The sequence below is a fragment of the Uloborus diversus genome, unplaced genomic scaffold (genome assembly GCF_026930045.1).
Source record: "Uloborus diversus isolate 005 unplaced genomic scaffold, Udiv.v.3.1 scaffold_355, whole genome shotgun sequence".
NCBI lineage: Eukaryota > Metazoa > Arthropoda > Arachnida > Araneae > Uloboridae > Uloborus > Uloborus diversus.
In genome coordinates, this window is record NW_026558522.1 from 21,697 (window position 1) to 43,535 (window position 21,839).

General features: G+C 37.0%; 1 protein-coding gene across 1 annotated transcript in view; it reads right to left on the minus strand.

Annotated features, from left to right (window-relative positions):
* Positions 1 to 1,518: 1,518 nt before the first annotated feature.
* LOC129233354 (serine palmitoyltransferase 2-like) overlaps positions 1,519 to 21,839 on the minus strand; it is a 37,546-nt gene continuing 17,225 nt past the window's right edge. The window contains exons 6-12 of the mRNA XM_054867394.1: positions 20,026 to 20,244; positions 18,044 to 18,149; positions 14,766 to 14,985; positions 12,712 to 12,838; positions 11,727 to 11,862; positions 3,725 to 3,854; positions 1,519 to 1,605 (exon numbers count right to left, since the gene is read on the minus strand). Of these exons, the coding sequence (XP_054723369.1) occupies positions 1,519 to 1,605; positions 3,725 to 3,854; positions 11,727 to 11,862; positions 12,712 to 12,838; positions 14,766 to 14,985; positions 18,044 to 18,149; positions 20,026 to 20,244 (1,025 nt within the window). The remainder of the gene's footprint in view (positions 1,606 to 3,724; positions 3,855 to 11,726; positions 11,863 to 12,711; positions 12,839 to 14,765; positions 14,986 to 18,043; positions 18,150 to 20,025; positions 20,245 to 21,839) is intronic.

Consider the following 21,839-nt stretch of genomic DNA (forward strand, 5'->3'; position numbering starts at 1 on the left):
AAAAACTCGTGTGGTATTAAATCTGGTGACCTAGGGGGGGCCCTAGAGGTAGCCAGTTGAGACTTGCTTTTATATTTAAGCTCCACCAAAGATCTTTTGGTCCAATATTCCCCAACTGATGACCTAATGAAATCTCTATATTCTTTTTGAATCACCCTGGTATAGACATGGCATAAACCCCTGTATTCTTTACGTGTCTTCTCAGGAAAAAATGCCGTGGTGTTAGGTCTGGTGACCTAGGTGACCAATCATCAAGCACTAAATCGCCTCTCCCATGATCGCCATTCCGTCAAACTGAATAATGAATATCGAGTGGGATACATACGATAATACGCAGAGATGTCTAGTGGTAGCCAATTGAAATTTACAGTAATTTCTTTCATTTAAGCTCCACAGAGAGCTTTACATCCAATATTCATCAATTGGTGGCCTAATGAAACTTATCTATTCTTTTGGAGTCACCCTGGCATAGAGATGGTATAAATCCAGTATCCTTTACATATCCTCACAGGAAAAACTCATATGGTGTTAGATCTGGTGACCTAGGAGGCCCTAGCGGAAGCAAAATGAGACTTTACAACATGCCTTTTCATTTAAGCTCCACCAGAGATCTTTATGTCCAATATTCCCCAAAATCACCTTGGTATAGACATGATATAAACCTAGTATCCTTTACATATCTTCTCAGGAAAAAATCCCATGGTGTTAGGTCTGGTAATCTAGGGGACCAATCATCAAGAACTAAATGTCCTCTACCTTCTTGATCACCATTTTGACTAACTGATTAATAAATGCTAAGTAGGATGCGTCCGATAATATGCAGAGACGTCTAGCGGTAGCGAGTCGAAACTTGACAGCTCGTTCTTTTTATTGAGCTCCTCTAAAGAGGACTAATATATCATAATTGGTGGTTTCATAAAACCCCGTCACACTTTTTGAATCACCCAGGTTATGGCAAAAATATGTTTCAAACCATCGTCCTCAAAATGAAACTGATTTGGGTATAGCTAGACTAGAGCCCCTATAGCTGGGGAGGCTACCTTTATTGGCAATCATTCGCCAAACAGGGAACGGGAGAGTCGGAGAGCGAAGGTGAACATTGGCGACATTTTGGAAACATTTGGCGTCGTTTCCAGGCTGCCAGTCACTTCGCGGGCTATTATTTATCCATTTTTTTTTCTTTCTGCATCTGCTGGAAATCTGAAGAGCTGAAATCCTTTTTTGGAGCTGTTTACACAATTAACAACCGAACAACCACATATTTGACTCCATTTAACACATGCTAATGAAATGTAAACATCAGCAGCAACGCTAACGCTACGAAGCACTGGATCAAGTTTGCTCCAAAATGGCAGATGCGTCAGCTCCTCCACTATGGGGGGCTTAAGCTAGACCATTGAGGCAGCAGTTTGATGAGAAGGATGAAATTGAAGATGAAAGTTTTTATGATTTTTTTCCAATGTCAGTGAGGAGAGAATTTCTTCCAGGAACCAGAAGCGAAGAGATTGAATTTTGTACTCAGTAGATTATTTCTTCCTGCGACTTGCGTTTCTTAGAGTAATCCACCATCATAAGGCGTCCAGCGCTTTCTACTGCACCAATGACCTGAAAAAAAAAAACGAGCTGATTGATGTGTGGCATCACCTGACTTCATTTTACCCCAATTTAATGTCATTTCCCTATTACTGGCAATTTTAGATTCAGTAGTTTACTCTATAAATATCACAAACAGTGGCCAAATTGAAATCAGATTTGAAAAAATCGCCAAATTTTTCGCCAAATTGGTGGCAAAACTTGGCGATCAAAATACCCCAAAAAGGTGCAAAAGACCCCTTTAGAAACACCCGAATGCAACCAAAAGGGGAGGTGCACAACTAAGACTCCACAAAGAGCCTACGCACCCAATTTAAACTTTCTAGGACATACCGTTTTTGAGTCATACATAACGCACATATGCACACACGTACATACAGACGTCACGAGAAAACGCGTTGTTATTAACTCAGGAAACGTCCAAATGGATATTTCACGTGTCTATACCTTCTTAGGCACTTATCCACGTGTGGTCGGGTCGAAAAAAAACTCAACATTCATTCGGGGTGAGTAAAATGGAAATTAAGGTCTATGTTTGAGTGAAAATTTTTTCGCGAATACAATACTTCCTTTTTTGTAAAAGGAAGTAAAAAACAAAGATACAGCTGAACTAGCTTAGTACAAAACCACCGCTAAAACGAACATTTTGTTCGTTAAATTTGGTTTTTCTATCTAAATACATTAAAAAATTTACGTATTATATACGTACATTAAAATGAAAGTCTCGACTAAAACGAACAATAATTTACTTGAAATGTTCGTGGTTGAATACTATAATTTTTTTAAAGAAATTATTCAAGAAGAAAATATTAAACTTTTTGCATAGAAAATAAAGCCCGAACATTCGTTTACCTGTGGAATTTCAATTTACTCGGAGATAGAAGCATTTCGTCGTTTTTTTATAGTATCACTCCTTCAAGGTTATTACGAATAATGGTTAATACGAACAAATTCGTGGATGTTTCATATTTCGTATTAACCGAGTTCAACTGTAGGGTAGACCAGGGCACGTTTACCCAGTGCCCTTTTTTCAAAACGAATTGTAACTGGAAGCCAACAGTCATAACAGGTTGATGCTTTTCCCTAGCAAATATTTTAACAAGTTTTTGAGCATCAGTCAAGCTTCGGTCTAGCATCCAGAAGGAATAATCGGCTTTCTACCAAGTTGAGAGAATTTTGTGTTGAAAGTTTTGAAACTTATTCTGATTAAGTAATACTTAGTTAGAAAAGAACTAATATATTTAAAAAAAAGCAGGATTTTATCCTTTTTTTGCGAATTGTATTTGTATGAACTGAAATGTTATTATTATTATTATTATTATTTTTTTTTTAACGTTAAAAATAAATCTAAACTTGATGAAAACCAACGATGCAAGTTTACTCGTTTACGTCGGAGCACCCTTACGCACGTTCTCTCACTTAAACGTGAGAGAACTTTATCTCACTTAAACGTGCCCCTGATACTGGTGTGCTAATTTTATTAATCCTAGAGGAGCTCCCTAATGGAGCATTTATATGATAAAATAAGGTGAAGTTTCGTGATGATTTCATTATTGTACTTCTGAAGTACATTTACACTAAAAAGAATAAAATAAAAGATTTTTAAACAAAATACTAAGCACTTTTCTTAATGCACTCAAAAGGACAAAACTTTTCTGGGTCAGAAGGGACAGTTAAAGATGCCTGTAGTTTTTAATTATTCCGAGAAAACGATACCACAAACGAAGAAAAAATGCGCCTCAGGTCATTTCTAACCAAACTTTCCCATTATGAAAAAAATGCATGTTTCCGCATTCAAATTTCTGATTTAAAGCATGATAATGATAAGAGTAATTCTCCCCACGACTTGAGCCTCACTTTTCTTCGTTTGTGGTGTCATTTTACTGGAATTTTTGAAAATTACAGGAATACTTAAACTGTCTTTTCTGACCCAGAAAAGTTCTTTGATCCTTTTGAGCGCATTGGAAAAAAGTGCTCTTTTTTTTTTTTTTTTTTTTTTTTTTTTTTTGGCAACAGTTAAAAATTGGAATTTCTCGGAGAATATGACAGAGTTACTCTAGAAGCAGTCATTGAAAAGAGATAGAAAGAACAGATTCGTCATCCTAGTTCGTATTATTTTCAGGGATCTCACCTTGTCCAACATATCCTTTGTGTGAGCCGCAGAGATGCAGAATCGCGCCCTGGCCGTGAGCAGAGGGGTCGCTGGAAACCCGACGCCTACGGCTGCCACATTCGCCTTCCAAAGCTGAGTCACGAACTCCCTTAAAACAGAGAAGCACAAGATAAAATAGACCCACTTAATTCATTTTGGCCGTGACAATCGCTGAAACTCATGGCAACAAAGGGGGCGCTACAGGGAACCCATGTTTCTATTTCGTTGCCATTGATTGGTTAATGCAGGGGTAGAGATCCTAAATTTCTTTTACTACAATTTAATATCATTTCCCCATTATTGTCAATTTTATTGTGATTCAATTGTTAACTCTCTAAAAATCACCAAGTGGCCAAATTGAAACCAAATTTAAAATTTAAAAAAAAAAAATCGCCAAATTTGTTTGTTGCAACAAAACATGGCGGCCAAAAGATTGGCGAAATATCGTCAAGTGTCTGACTAATAACACCACTTGAGTTTACATCGAAATGAACAATGATTTCCCCCCAAAAAAGTGCAAAGGACCCCCTCAGAAACATCCGAATGCAACCAAAAAAGAAGGTGCACAACGAGACCCCACTAAGAGTCCACGTACCAAATTTCAAATTTCTAGGACATTCCGTTCTTGAGTTATGCGACATACACATACGCACATACATGCGTACATACGGACGTCACGAGAAAACGCGTTGTAATTAACTCGGGGACCGTCAAAATGGATATTTCGGGTGTCTGTAGGCTCCTAGGCATATATCTACGTGTGGTCAGGTCGAAAAAAAAAACTCAACATTCATTCGGGGGTGAGCAAAATGGAAATGAAGGCCGACTTTTGGGTGAGAAATTTTTTGCGAATACAATACTTCCTTTTTTGTAAAAGGAAGTAAAAAAAAAAAATCAGTCTGTTCTTGAAATATTTCATGTCCTATATTCCGTGAGAAAGCTAAAAATTCACACTGCGCATCATTTCGAGGTGACAACATTTGGACTAAACATGGCGGACATCGCCGCACCATTGTCCAATCTCTCCGTATATAGAATCTCAATGCAGGGGTTCTCTTCAGCGCCTCTTGCGGTCAAAATAGGCGACATCCAACCAAAAAAAAATAAATAAACAAACTTTGAAACGTTGATATTGACTGGCAGATGCATGAGCAGCATTGTTTTAAAACTAAAATGTCGTAAATTGTCAAGGCCCGTTAAGTGTCAGCGCCATCTAGTGGGACCATGACTTTTCATGGTGTTTCGTACTGAGTGGGCAGAAAAGAAAATCACTTCTGTTATCTCAGCAATGGGTTGTTTCCGAAATTTTAAAAGTATTTTTTTTTTCTGAAAGAGCATGCTTAAAAACATAAAATATAGCATTAGCGCAAAGCTCATGTATATATATGTCACATATCACATATGTCACATATCATGTCCTGGCAAGCAAAGCGTAAACATTTAGGTCGCCAATGGAGTAGCACGCCAAAGTGCATCCTTTGGGACTCATGAAGACCACGCCTTATTTCGATAATCATATATTCGATAAGACCACGCCAAACTCGGACATTTTAAAAAAATAAATAAAAAATAACTGCTGGAAAAATAAAACCTTTTTTTTTTTTTTGGCTGTATGTTGCGTTTTTTTTTTTTTTTTTTCATTCTGTATATTTTATTTCGTTTAATTTCTATCTAATTTCAGTGACTGAAAGTAGTACTTTTGACTGAAGGAAATAACTCTATTTAATTAATTTTAATAAACCGTATTTTCGATTTAATTGTAGTATTCAAAGTTTCTATGCATAGATGGCTAATTTCTCTAATTCCAAGGTGACGTTTTCAAGCTCTAGACCTAACACTAGAGCCGCAATATCAGCTTAAGTTTAGCCATTTTGGATCAGATTTTTCATTGTTGCGCTGCTAGGGTTACCATATCAAAGTTTCAGATTTCGCCAAATTTAACGAAAATAATATTTTATTTAATAACAATTCACGTGCCGCTAATAATTGCTCACTGTGAACAATCGTCAAACGCGATAACTCGCCAGCAAAGACAGCCACTCAAACACGCGCTCCGATCCAAGAAGGCTAATCTTAAGCTGATGCGTCGGCTCGTATATATAGGGGCCTTACCCAATACTACACCTGCAAATTCTGTTCTTCTCTGCGTATCGTCCCTTCGTGAAAATGGGCCTTTCTGAAATAAGGCGGCGTCAAATTACTGCTACGTCCAGTGCCTGACTGTCAGGAGATGGTACTTGACCACGCCTGGTTTCAGAAGAGTCCATTTTCATGAAGGGGTGATATGCAGAAGAAAATTAAGGAGCGAAATTTGCAGGTGTGGTATTGAGTCTAGAGCTTGAACTTCAACTTGGAATGTAAAGTATTAGCCAACAAGCAACGAAAAAATTAAAAATTTAAAAACCCCCAGACTGAGTCGTAACTGTATAAGCAAGAGGGAAAATTAAAAATCCTTTTAAAAGCCTTATATTATTCAAAATCAATGTCATCAAGTATTTTATTTGCTATTAAATAGAAACTGGCAACAGATAAAAATTTTAAATCATTGCTTTTAATTGCCTTGTCGGCCAACAATGAATTCGGTTATCAATCGCGTGAATAAAGGCTCAGCCGTTATGAAAATCTGCTTTAAAAAACGTTATAATGCGAATTCTATGAAGCATGGAAGCTCCAAACACATTCTATCCGACGCGGAAATGTTTTTTTCTTTATTTTGGTATTAAGTTTAAAAATTTTTAACTATGTTTTCACGGCAAAAATCGCGAAAAACCTTTTAGAGGTTTTTTAATTAATATCTTCGTTAATGAATGTCATCCAAAGACGCAACCTAGCTAAGAACACTCTCGATCAACTCTCCTTTCGAACATTTTTCTTTTTTTTTCAAAATCGGTCCTCCGTTTAGGCGCTAAAGTGCCACAGACAGACACACAGATACACACAAACTTATAACCCCCTTCCTTTTGTGTGTCGGGGGTTAAAAACGTAAAACTTTTCAATTTTGCGCGGTTCAAGGTCTCATTGAACAGGACATAGGTAAAATCAAGTCCTTTACTTAGACTTTTTCAGCAAAAACTGATCAGAAACTGCAACGCCTCTTAAACTTAATTTCGAATTTTTTAATTATTTTTTCTTTTAATTAAAAACCTTTCAACTTCCCGCCTGCAAGAATAGATGCTTAATCCCTGCGGGCGTGTGGTTTTAGATTTTTGCCAATCTGTCTGTGTAACTAAAAATAAAAGTAATACTTGAGCCGATACTAACACTAATGCCAATAATACCCTAAATACTGAGTCTCTGCACAGTGCTAAGTTTTCTAATGAACATTTTGAAAGTATTTGAAAGTATAAGTATATTTCTTAAAAGATGTAATATTTCTTCTAATTTTACGTTAGCAGAAAAAAAACTAAACCAAACATTGTCCTTCTGCTTGGTTTATATGTAATAGCCAATGATCGAGTAACGCTCCTGACGTCACTAACAATGAAACTCTCGTCACGGCATGATTATTTGATAATATGTTCTGGTAATGTTTGATATGAAGGGACAATCTTTATTGTGACAAAGCCAAACTGGATCCGGTCACTTAGCTGCTTTATTGGTAACACTAGGGCCGTGGTAGCCTGAAAGGTAAGGCATCGGACTTGTGAGCGGAGGGTCTCGGGTTCGATCCTCGCTGATCGAAGATCCACCGTCTTCATTAATGGTGACTGGGCGACGTTAAATATGCTCATGGTCACAATGTCCTCCAAGTGAAACGATACCTCTGGGGGTGCTAGACCAGAAAGTTATTCGGCTCCTGGGCTGGTTCTAAATCATCGAACTGTCCGTAGATGATGCTGCCATCTATCGTGTTGTCTGAGCCAAATCGGACTTCCCACCTAGAAATAGGCGCTCAATTTAAACGGAAGGTGTAAACCCTCTACCTTAAAATCGAGTAGGCTCGGGTTCCCGAGTGGCATAAGTAACAACAACAACAACTGGTAAGACTTTGTCATTTCGGGGGAATGAAGAAACGGGCAACCATGAACGCTATCCCCTGGAATTGGGGTTAAAGTGTCAACTATCAAAATACAGTCGGACCTCCATACATCGAAGTAGCAAATTGTCGGAAAAAAATTCGATCTGTAGAAATTTTGAGTTTGACCTCGGATTGTATGTAATATGGCAGTCTGCCAAGTAAAGGCTATTCCATGTGAATGAATCTAGCGGGGAAGAAGGGAAAATAACGATGGGATTTTGGTGCACGCGTTTTATAATGTCACTAGTGCCTTTTTCATTTATTGCATTCTCTAAAATAAAATAAGGGGAAACAAAAATAGTCACCATGGAAACAAAAAGAAAAGAAAATATTTTCATTTTGTTCAGGAACGTAAAAGCAAAATGGTAAGCTCAAAACTTTGTTGTTCAATTCATTTTTGCCGTGAGAATATAGATCAAATATACTTAAGATTAAAAAAATGTTGCTGAGAGCAAATTTTCATTTTTATAAAACAAAGGCTAAATAATAGAGAGGCAAAAGTGAAAATATGTAACGAACCAACTAACACATCTATAAAATAATAGATAGGTTCATTTCCGCCTATAAACCGGATATTAGCCTTTCCATGTAATGGATGGTCAAACAGTATACAGAAACGATCTTATTATACCGTACAAATCTCCTAAAATACTAAAATTAAAGCTAATTTTCGTGTATGAAATCCAATTTCTAATTTATACGAGCATCGGATTAAATGAAAGTTGATAATTAAAAAATTAACAGAAATTACATTTTTGCGCCTTTACACATCTTCATTCTTCTTCAACTCAACTTGATCAGCAACATTTGGGGAGTTTCGTTTTGACAATGTAATCGAGAAAAAAGTTTTAAAAAAATTAAAAATTAATTTGAATTTTAACATTTTGCATTTAAATTATGTTTTTCGCAATCACGAATGTGTGTATGTAGGCGTGTGTGTTTGTGTGTGGGTGGTGTGTGTAGGTATGTGTGTTTGTGTTTGTGTGCTGGTATAAGGGTGTGGGTAGTTGTGTGTATGAATGTGTGTAGGGGGTATGTGTATGTGTGTGTAGGCATATGTGTTTGTGATAGTGTGCAGGCATGAATGTCTGGGTAGTTGTATGTGTGTGTGTATTTCTGTGTGTGTGTGTGTATGTGCAGGTGTCTGTATGTATTTGTGTGTGTATGTGGTTGTGTGTATGTGTGTGTGTATGTAGTTGTGTATGTGCGTGTGTGTAGGACATGGATGCAACCCGGAGACGGCTTTCGTTATAAGTGCAGCATTGTGAGGAACCGGTCGACGGTGATGGTGCGGAGGGTGGCGGTGGGAAAATAAAATGATAGCACGCCAAAAACAGTCAAGTGAGAACAATAAGCAATCGTGATTGCTCAAAAATCAATCTACTTAACTTGAATGATTTTTACTGAAGCTGAAAAGACTAGGAATGACAACCAACAGACAAAAGGGAGAAATTGAAAACGGATTTTACAGTGGTACTGGTTACAACTTAGATTTGAAATAAACTTGAGGGAAGTTAAGAACTCCGGAACGGAACAACGACCTATATACACACCTTTCAACCCCAGATTCCTTCTGAATTTCGCAGCAACTTTTAGTGAACATAATATTCTCCCTTAACCTTCATTTTTCAAGAAGCAAACAGTCTGAAGTGAAACAAAAAATTTACGGATGTCTCGAAAAAAATTTCGATATATAGAGATTTTTTCGATATATGGAAACAATTATTCTTTGTAATGAACATTTGTGATTTGTTGGGATTTCGATATATAGAAAATTTCGATGTGTGGAAGTTCGATATATTGAAGTTTGACTGTATCACCAAACGGGCAAATGCTTCGTTCAAATGGAGAAGCAATTTTCACCCGTCATGCCTTGACGGTGGACTTTCTAGTATCTTATGACTTATCATTAAATTCATTTCGTTTATTGCAAATGTCTCTTTGGTTGACCAAATTTGCTTATTTCTCAATGTAATATTTTTTATGGCTCACTTTAGTGGAATGGATACTGTTTCAGTAATTAACAACTAACCAATTAATAGAATTAAGATATTTTGAATTAAAAACCAAGGCTGATTAAATTTTCCTGAACAGTTTCATATTCAGTAAGTTACCGTCCATTAGTCAGGGCTAAGGCAGAAATATATGAAATACACTGCCAGCTCAGTCAATTCTAGCCGAAGACTGCAGTTTCGTGCTTTTTAGCACTCATCAGCCCGGCATAGGAAGTGATTGAGCTGGAGGTGGAAAACCTCTTAGGGAAGCCAAGAGTGCCAAACAAACTGGTAGCAGCTAATATGGAATTAGCACTGACCAGACGAGTGACCGAATCAATGGTTCGGTTCAACTCGAAGATTGAAGGCAAGACATGGTACTTTCAGTAAGTTAAAGTCCTATAATAGGGCGGTAACATATAACGAATTTCATATTATATTTTTCATTTTCATCAAATTGTGTTTTTATTGCCCTAAAAACTTTGCATTGATTACTTTAAGTGCTCATTTCTCAAAAGCGCTTGCGAAGGGGGAGGGGGATCATGGTGCAGACTGCGCGATTGAAAATTGTAGGGGGGCGGTGTTTTTACTTGGACTTTGGTCTCGTTTTGAGGGTATCCTTCTTGGGAGGGGGGGAGGGAGTGCTCCATAGCGTTTCAGGGTGCTCGCCATCCGCTCTGGGGGGCTGCGCACCTCCGTATTTCGCATTCGGAGATAATGGGATCGTTTCCGAAATTTTAAAAGTATTTGTTTCTGAAAGAGCATGCTTAAAAACATAGGATCTGACCATATTTTTAAATAATTTTTTTTTAGTTTAATATTTTTAAAAAATTACTTTAATCGGTGCGCTTTCGTTGTTTACGCTTCTGCTGATGACATCACAAATGAGGAAATGCCATTCACTGTTGCCATTCACAGAGCAAAATATTTAATTAGCATCTTTACTCACGTGTATTGGCAACGATAGGGTTGATAGCAAGCGTAGAGCTCAGTATTTGATTCGTTTCTTGATTATCATAACTTGGAAACGCGGTAGAAAGGTGCATCATTTGTGACGTCATATAGACCACGCCTTGTTTGAAAAATCGGACATTTTAAAAAATTAATTAAAAAATAGCTGTTGGGAAAATGAAAGTATTTTCTGGGTCCATGTATTTGTTTTTTCTTTTGTGCTTATTCTATCAGTTTCAGTAACTAAAAGTAGTACTTTTGACTGAAGGAAACAACCCCATTGAGATAGCTTTATGAAACTGCAAGATTTTAATGCGCAGTAGTTGCAGTGTTAGGTAAAACCATAAAATCACTCGCGAAGGTACAAATTAGCTTCTTCATATGAACGAAGCAACGGGGTCGTTTCCGAAATTTTATAAAAGAATTATTTTCTGAAACAATATACTTAAAAACATGGGATCATTCACTGATGCTATTTACAAAGATCTCAATATTTAATTCGCTTCTTGATTATTATAACGTGGAAACGCGGTAGACAGATGCGCCAAAGTACATCCTTTGTGACGCAATTATTAAGACCACGCTTTATTTGAAAAATCGCACCTTTTAAAAAATGAATTAAAAATGAAGCATTGGGAAAATGAAAGTAGCAGTACTTTGACAGAAGGAAACAACCCCATTGCCAGTTTGGTGATATTTTGAGAGTTGAAATTTTGACCCTAACTCAAGTAGATTACCCCCCCCCCACCAAAAAAAAAAAAAAAGTAGCGTTCATTATTGACCACTTTTTCGTTTCTTCGTTCTCCTAAAATTAGTCTAACTAGTAAAGCAGTCAAGTTACCGGATCCAGTTCAGCCATGTCAAAAAATAAAGCATTTCCCTGGATGTCAGACATTACTAAAAAATACTATCAAACTATCATGCCATGGCACGAGTTTTATTGCTGATGAATTCAAGAGTGTTACTCTATCAGTGAATTGGCCGTTATATGTATGAGGATGGTACATTAGATACCTACGGCACTTTGGACATGAAGTACAGCATGAGGGGAACGACCGGAGCGTCTTCGTTGCCGTAAATGAGGAACCCCTTCTGCTTCAGCTTCTTGCGGAAGTAATGCGTGTTCCGCCTAAGTTGCCGGATCCTCTTGGAACCTAAAGTGAAAGGAAAACAGAAAATGGAGCGAACTGAAAAAAAAAATTTGAATTTTGACATCTTGAATTCAAACTATGTTTTTCGCAATCATGTGTTTTTCTGCGTGTGTGCAGGCATGTGTGTGTGTGTGGGTATGTGCGTACGTGAGTGTGTGTGTGTGTAGGTGTGTTTGTGTCTGTGTGCAGACATGAGTGTTTGGGTGTATGTAAATGTGTGTGTAGGTGTGTAGGCATGCGTGTGTGTATGTGTGTGTGTGTGTGTGTGTAATATATGGACGCAACCTGGAGACGGTGTTCGCTAGAGAAGCAGTATCGTAAGGCCAATCGACGGTGGTGCTGGCAGAGGGAGGTGGGGGGGGGAGGAAACCGTCTCTAGGTTACATCCATGTCTTACACACACCCGCATACACACATGCGCCTACACACTCATGCCTGCGTACAGACACAAACACACACTCCTACACATACACACACTCATGCCTGCACACATACAAGCACACACACACACACACACGAACGCCTACACACACGCGCGTTCACACACAGCACTGCATACACAACACGCACACACATACACACGCACCCACACACACGTGCCTACACAAACGCACACACATGCGCCTACACAAACACTCACACATGCGCCTGCACAAACACACATGCGCATTCATACACACACACGCTCGTGGTTGCGAAAAACATAATTTGAATTCACGATGCCAAAAGTTCAAATTAATATAATTTTTTTCGTACAATATACCGTCATTATTTTCTGTTCTGTAAACACTCCATTTTGCAGTCATATTTTCCGTAAGATTTTCCTGAATTTTAACAGTGCAGTTGACCTACCTTCAGCAGTCCCGTCCTTCCCCATGAGTATTTTCATGGACGTAAGGATCTGTTGAGCCACGGGGGCCGACATGCCGTTCGCATACATGAAGCTGTGGCTGTTTCTGCGCAGGTGCTGAATCACTTTCTGAAAAAATTTTCAAAAAAAAAAAAAAAAAGTTTTCAGAAATTGGTGGAATTTTGAGAAAAAATGTATGAAATCATTATGATTTAGATCACATTTTCAAAACAGAAAATGTTATACAATGTAAGGTTTTCAATGAATCCTTTTCTTAATTCACGGCCTTACTGTACCTCAGAGAGAGCTCCTGGCCTCTGTTTGCATCCCTATTGGTTCCTTACTGGTTTATAATTTTCTCATTGGTGTTTGGCTAATCCGCTATTTTTATCTTTTAAGCTGCATGCTTATCTGCTCTTAGCTTCTGTCGGATGTCTCTTCATCCAAAAGCTCATGACTTTTGGCATAGAAAAAGGCGTTTCCTGTAACGCCGAAACACGTGTCTGCAGTAATCTGCGAATTTGTGCCTTTCTGACGTTTTTTATTTCTTACTCTTACTCTAAACTGGCAGCTTTTTGAAGGCAACACAGTACCTAGTTACAGTATTACGCAGCAACCAGGTTAGGTTTGCCTAAGGCCCCTATATAGGCGAGCCCACGCACCAGCTTAAGATCAGCCAATTTGGATCGGAGCGCTTTTTTGAATGGTTGTCTTTTCTGGCAAATTATCGCGTTTGGTGATTTCTCACTGCGAGCAATATCAACGGCAAGTGAACTGTTTAATAAATAAAGTATTATTTTTGGCAATTTGGCAAAACCCGAAACTTTGCTGCGGTAACCCGAGCTTCGGAACAATGAAAAATCCGATCCAAAATGGCTAAATTTAGGCTGATGCGTCGGCCTGTGTATATATAGCGGCTTTAGGTTTGCTCAACTATAGTCACGTTTCTATTTAATTTTCGTGAGAACGACAACAGTTGCTGCATAAAATTCGTTTTCTGAGAAAACTTTTGGAAAAAAAAAATACATCAATTTCATCAAGACCGCTTTCTTAAACCCTATCAGATGTAGGTAACTGCAAAAGAATTTAGGGGAAATGAAACTTGGATGCGACAACGAAGCCTCAGTTCTATTGCATTATCAAAGAAAATCTAAGTCTCTTTGATAATAAAAAAATAAATAAATAGAAACGAATATACATACAGATCAGGCACGTATCTTATGAGAGACTCTTGAAAATATTTTATGTGACATGCATCAAACGTTACCAAATTTGTTTGAAATGGCGAAAAATTTTAAATTTCCATCATTAAGGGGGTCGGGGACACAAAAATCGTCAAATTTTGCATTTTTTTTTAAAATCATATGAAGCAATTTTTGGGTTTTTCTGCTTAAAAGGAAGTTTGAATCTTGTCTCTACCTTAATTAGAACGAAAGATGTAATTATTTTTGTTGCATACATTTAACCAACATTATAACTTTAAAACTTTAAATGCGTTTTTCTCCATGATGCAATTTTTCTCGATTTTTTCAGATTTAAACTCTTGTAAGTCAAGAACTAATAAAGTAATGAAATTTGGAGCATATCTTTGTCAAGCAGTTTACTTTCATTTTTATTCGGCAAATTAAAAAAAAAAAAAAAAACGTTTACTTCAGAAAATATGATTTTTTTAAATAAAAGTATCTTCGAATTTTTCGAAATTTTTCTTCAAATAGTTTCTATTTTTTATTGACTCAATATTTTTTAAATCGCCGAATAAAAATTGAAACTTTAATACTTGGGCATAATTTTTTTGAAAAAATTTGAAAATTGACCAAGAATACTTTGAGTTTTAGTCATTTAAAGCAACTCCATTTAAAAAAAATGTAATTTGAATTTTGTTTTCATATTTATGTTATGATTTTGCTTATTAAATAGATGATGAATCATTGCAAAAAATTTAAAAACTCTAAACTGTTTAATAATTTTTATCAAATGTATCCTTATCTATATTTAATATCCCTACATAATTATTTATATTAAATTCCCTTAAAAAGTATGAGTTTTTACTCCCAACCTTGCAACCGGCGATGTAGCCCCCGTATCCTGCAAAGCTCTTGCTGAAGGTCCCCATGAGGAGGTCCACGTCTTTCGGGTCGCATCCGTAGTAGTCCGTCACGCCGCGCCCCCTAGGGCCGATGGCGCCTATGCAGTGCGCCTCGTCTATGTACAGGTAGCACTTGTATTTCTTCTTCAGGGCCAGCAACCCAGGGAGGTTCACTATGGTGCCTTCCATGCTGGAAAAGGAATCGGACCTTTAATACAACCACCTGTACGCAGGCGGGTCTGAATTTGAGTGTATTCCTTTCGATTTTGCCACTAGTGGTGCCCGCACGGCTTTGCCCGTAGCTGAAAATTAGAAGGTCATTTGGTTCGTTTGTATATTTACAAACTAGTGGTACCCGCACGGCTTTGATCGTAATAGAAAAATTAAAAGGTCTTTTGGTTCGCCTGTATATTTACAAATAATGTATGGTGAATTTTCTCGCCAGTTGACTTGTACCCATCTTACGGTTCCACGTTATGATAATTTCGTATCTCGCCAATTGGCTTGTGCCCATGTCACGGTTCCACGTTATGATAATTTCGTAATATACTCGTCCATCTTATGATAGTTTTGTTCTTAAAATTGGAATAGAAAAGGAACCACATCGAATTTTCGAAAAATCGCTTCGAGGTGCACACCCCCATGCTACGAACTAACTTTGTGCCCAGTTTCATGAAAATCGGCCGAACGGTCTAGGCACTATGCGCTCACAGAGGTTCAAACATCCAGACAGAAAGACTTTCAGCTTTATTATTAGTAAAGAAGATAATGGATAATGAATTTCTCGCCAATTCGCTATATTCATTTGCTTGCCCATGTTATGATAATTTTCTCGTCCGCGCTGTGATAATTTGCTAGTCCACGTCATGATAATTTATTTGTCCACGTTTTGATGATTTCATCGGTAAAATATTCTTAAAATTGGAATAGAAAACGAACACAATCAAATTTTCAAAAAATCGCTTCGATGTTCTTACCCCTATGTTACGAACTAATTCTGCGCCAAATTTCATGAAATTTGGCAGAGCGGTCTAGGCGCTAAGCGTCCAAGAGATATCCTGACAGATATCCAGAGAGACTTTCAGCTTTTTTATTAGGAAAGATTATCTCAGTTTTGATTGAATGTTTGTCATACACAGTTGCCTCGAAGTCTTAAGAGTCATAAGTATCGGCAGAAACACCATGCATGTCGTAACACAGCCGAATTCTGCGCCTCGTTCTGGCAGATGTCTAGAGAAGTTTCGAGGATTTGGGGATGCTTTTCAGAAAATATCTCCGAGAACTTGGCGCAGAATTCAGCTGTGTTACGACATGGATGGTGTTCTGCTGATGCTTATGACTCTTAACCCAAAAAAGTACCTTTTGTGCAATTATGCAGAGTTACCTAGAAGTTATATAATTATTGAAAAAATAATAAGATTATTTCTTTTTATCCATTTATACATGTATTAGGAATTATTTATATATTATTATATATAGTTGTCTTTAAGTCTTAACATTCATGAGCATCGGCAGAAGCACCATGCATGTCGTAACACAGCTGAATTCTGCTCCATGTTCTCGCAGATGTTTGGCGAAGTTTCGAGGATTTGGGGATGCTTTACAGAAAAACATCTGCTTGACCTTGGCGCAGAGTTAAGCTGAGTTACGACACGGATTGTGTTTATGCCGATGCTTATGATTCCTAAAACTTCAAGGGAACTGTGTATGAGGGGGTGGGGGTGGTACAACCAATTTCAGGCCTAAAATCTATCAAAATAAAGAAGAAAAAAAAATCGACTTTGGCAACCTCAGTACATATTAAAATAAACCCGAGTGCAAGCACGCAAGTAAAATTGAAAAGTATTTAATTTTTTTCTAGAAAACAAGGAACAACACGCAAAAAGAAACACAATCGCAAACTACTGAGGTTTGCTAGAATTAAAAGCAGAATCTAGAAAGAAAATTGTGCATTGTTTGAAAAGTCTGTATTATTAAATACAATTATAAGAATCTTATTTGTTAACAGACAGAAATTTGCATCAAATAAATATTTTAAATCATTGATCTTTTGTTCCTATTTGATCATGTGGTAACCATGAAATAGTTACCGATTGCGCAAAATTGAAGCTTAGAAATTCAAAATTTACAAAAAAAGGTTATAAATTCTAACTTGATACAACTTTCAATTTCTAAACCGATTTCATCGAACGCCAAGAAAATTGTTCTTTCTGTTGGTATCAATATTTTGAGTGTGTGTGCAAGTTATCACTACCAAAATTGCGAATGAACGCTTATTCGATTTTTAATCTATCCGCCAGTAGAAGCTCTAGAAACATTAGACTTACCTCTTGATCAAGTCCCATTTAGAACACGAAATGAATATCAAAATGGGTTCATAAATCGAGGAGCTACGATATCACGAACGCGCAACACGTGTACACACACACAGACCTGAAAAACGTATAACCCCTTCTTTTTAGTGTCGGGGGTTAAAAATACAGATCGATAAAATAAATATATCTTTAATGTGGAAGCTAAAACGGAAATAATATCAGTAATTATTTTTGCATCTCCATTCTTCCAAGTCGGATTATTTACTTGTTTTATTTTATTTTAATTATTTATTTTTGAGCAATCACGATTGCTTATTGTTCTCACTTGATGTCCTTTGATTTTATTTTCTCACCGCCACCCTATGCAGCATCACCGCCGACCGGCTCCTCACGATGCTGCTCCTCTAGCGAAAGTCGTCTCCAGGTTGCATCCATGTCCTACACCCACGCGCATACATACACAACTACACACGCACACATACACATACACCTACACATATACACCTACACACACATACGCATACATACAGACACCTACACACATACATACACACAACTACTCACACATTCATGCATACATTCAAACACCTACACACATACACACAACTACCCACACATTCATGCCTGCACACACATACCCCCCCCCCACACACATTCATACACACAACTATCCACACACTTATGCCAGACCACAGACACACATGGCCACACACAAACACACACGCCTACATACACACACTCGTGATTTCGAAAAACATAATTTGAATTCAAGATGTCAAAATTCAAATTATTTTTTTTTTATTTTTAATTTAAGTTTTAATTTTTTATTAAAATTATTTTTATTTATTAATTTATAGAGATTTATTAAAATTGCACCATGTACTTAAATAAATAAATCCATCCTCTTGAAAACGTACTGAATTGACTCCTTACCTGTATAATCCTTCTACTAAAAGAATAATCTTCTTCCATGGTCTATGTGTTTTCGGTTGCCCGTATACAATTGATGCTCTAATTTTTTTCTCCAAATCTTTCATGTCTGGGAAAAAGCCATAAAGTTATTAACAAATGTATCTAATACATTCCAATAATAGCCAGCTTTAATTGTATAACAATAGTCAACTGTACAGCCTTTAAAATAGGCGTATCAAGGATACGTTTTCTGCATCGTCTGCACGAAGACCGACCGAGAAAAAATAGCGCGACCGACTCTTGTTTCTATGCACTGCAGTTGAGGAGCCTCATGGAAATTTATATAGTTTTAGGACTTGAAATTTCAAAATGTACATGTTTTAAATCGTTTTATTAGTTATTTGAAGTTACAGTTTTGGATAAAATTTACCGCTAAAATTATAATAGAAGTTGTTTGCGTAATGCGGTCCTACGTGCCCCACAAGACTGACCAGCGTACCCCTCGCATGGGGCAGGTTGGTCCACTTTGCAAGGTTCCGTTGAAAAATCAATATAAAAAAAAGTTAATCTATGCGACATTTTCAAAAAAATCTGAGATGATGAGCAATGTTTAGTGAAACTTATTGAAGAAAATCAGACAGCTAACTAAATGTTTTGATGAGATAAAAAATGAAAAGTCAGGAAGTGGAACAGAGCCCAATCTCCACCTGTATCTTTCTCATATGAATAAACCCAAAATCTAAGGATTTCAAACACAATCCGACGAAACCAATGTCTGTATCGCTTAATTTCTACCTATACCTTTCTCATGAATAAACCCAAAAACCAAGGATTTCGAAAAAATCTGAAAAAACAGATGTCTGTATTGCCTAATCTCCACCTATACCCTTCTCATGAATAAACCGAAAACCAAAGGATTTCTCACAAAATCCGAAGAAACCAAGGTCTGTATTCCGCAATTTCCACCTATACCTTTGTCACGAATTAACCCAAAACCAGTGGTGTTCCAGTAGGGTTATACTACATACATGTCGTATACTCTCAAACATCCTTTAGACATATAGCGTGTACCCTGAAGCTTCAAAAAATTTCATATTATGACATATTATATATATGATCGCATACGCATATTGTGCATAACTGATTAGTGAGAGTATACCTTCAGAAAAATTGATGGGAACATCACTGCCCAAAACCTAAGGATATCGAAAAATATCCGAAGAAACAGATGTCTGTATTGCCCAATCTCAACCTATACCTTTCTCATGAATAAACCCAAAACCTAAGGATTTCGAAAAAAATCCGAAGAAACAAATGTCTGTATTGCCCAATCTCCACCTATACCTTTCTCATGAATTAATCGAAAACCCAAGGATTTCTCACAAAATCCGAAGAAACCAAGGTCTGTATTGCGCAATCTCCACCTATAACTTTTTCATGAATAAACTCAAACCCAAGGATTTCAAACAAAATCTGAAGAAACCAAGTTCTGTGTTGCAAACCAAAGACATTGGAGAAAACTCTAACCCTAGTAACGGACCAACGTGCTCCATCTCCAACTATACCTTTCTCATGAATAAACCCAAGACCTAAGATTTCAAACAAAATCCGAAGAAAGTCTGTATTGCCCAATCTCCATCTATACTTTTCTCATATATAAACCCAAAACCTAAGGATTTCAAACAAAATCCGAAGAAACCAATGTCTGTATTGTCCAAACTTCACCTATACCTTTCTTATGAATAAACCCAAAAACTAAGGATTTGACACAAAATTCGAAGAAAGTCTGTATTGCCCAATCTCCATCTATACTTTTCTCATATATAAACCCAAAATCTAAGGATTTCAAATGCAATCCAAAGAAACAGAGTTCTGTATTACAAACCAAAACTCTTGCGAGATAACTCTAACCCTGGTAACTACAACAGCTTATGATGTAAATTATTATGTAGTAAAAGAATATTTTTTGTTAAATTTCTCAAAATCGGAAGTTCTGAGCTCACCATTATGTTTGAAAACCGTGACTTTTGCTCCGGACAGCCGACAACCAAAGGCGATCGAGGCGTGGTTGAGTTTGTCGCTTAAGATCAGGCTTCCCTTGGAGATGATGGAGGGAATAGACGTTGTGTTGGTCGCGAAACCCATGCCCACGATGATGCTGTCTTCCACGCCCAGGAACTCGGCTGTGAGCTTCTCTAGCTCTTGGTGGATCTTCAGGGTACCTAGAGTCATGTGTGTTATGGAAACTTTTCTCTGTGCCAGGCAAAGATTGTACACACACACACACACATATATATATATATATATATATATATATATATATATATATATATACTGTCTGACCATCGATTAATTGGAAAGGCTAATATACGGTTTATAGGCGGAAATGGACGTGTCTATTAGTTTATAGGGGTGTTAGTTGGTTTGTTTCAGATGTGCACTTTTGCCTCTCTATTATTTGGCCTTAGTTTTGTAAAAATGAAAACTTGCTCACAGCAACATTTTTTTAATCTAAAGTACATTCAATCTAATTCTCACGGCAAAAATAGATTTATTTATTCACAACACAGTTTTGAGCTAACCATTTTGCTTTTACGTTCCTGAACGAAATGAAAATATTTTTTCTTGGTAACCATTTTTGTTTCCCCTTATTTTACTTTTGAGAATGATATAAATGAATAAGGCAGTAGTGACATTATGAAACGCGTGCATCAAAATCTCATCGTTATTTTCTCTTCTCCCCTGCTAGATTCCTTCAGATGGAATCGTCTTTACTTGCCAGATTACCGAATTACATACAATCCGTGGTCAAACAGTATATATCGGCGAAAAAAAAAAAAAAAACGAATGGGCGTATGAGTTATGACCAACACAGAAATCTCTTAAGTCGATTTTATAATATGACCAATGGGCGTATCTCTACAATAAATAGTAAAAAAGTTAGTCCCTTACACTGGTGTCGCTTCTCAAGCGATAAAATAAACTGGAAATCTTTAAATCGGTTTCCTGCAAAATGCTTAAAATTGTAGATACGTCCATTCGTCTTTTTAGCGACGATGTAACAGACTGTGTACAAAGTGTTCCAAAAAGGTGTCGGTTTTCAAAATGTAATTACGAGGGAACAGTGATAGACATTATATTCATTCTTGCGGTGTGAACTTGCGAAATCAGAATATTTTTTAAGATTCGATTTGAAAGTTTTATGCGGTAGAAAATTTTCACAATGGAGTGGTTTCCTTCAGTCAAAAGTACTACTTTTAGTCATTGAAATGGATAGAATGCGCAAAAAAAATTACATGGACCCAGAAAATACTTTTATTTTCCCAACAGTTTTTTTTAAATTAATTTTTTAAAATGTCCGATTTTTCAAACAAGGCGTGGCCTTGATGACGTCACAAATGATGCAATTTGTGGCGCATCTTTCTACTACGTTTTCACGTTATGATAATCAAGCAGCGAATTAAAATTGCGCTCTACGCTTGCTATCAACCTTATCGTTGCCAATACACGTGAGTAATGTTGCGAATTAAATATTTTGCTCTGTGAATGACAACATTGAATGGCATTTCATCATTTGTGATGTCACGACAAAAGTGTAGACAATGAAAGCGCAACGATTTAAGTATTTTTTTTTTTTTTAATATTAAACTTAAACAAATTATTTAAAAAATGGTCTGATCCTATGTTTTTAAGCATTCTTTTTCAGAAAAAAATACTTTTAAAAATTTGGAAACGACCCCATTGTTGGCTCTATGCATTTTCTGGCCGTCAAAGGATATTTAATAATTATGTGCACCGTCCGCTGCAGTCGCGTATC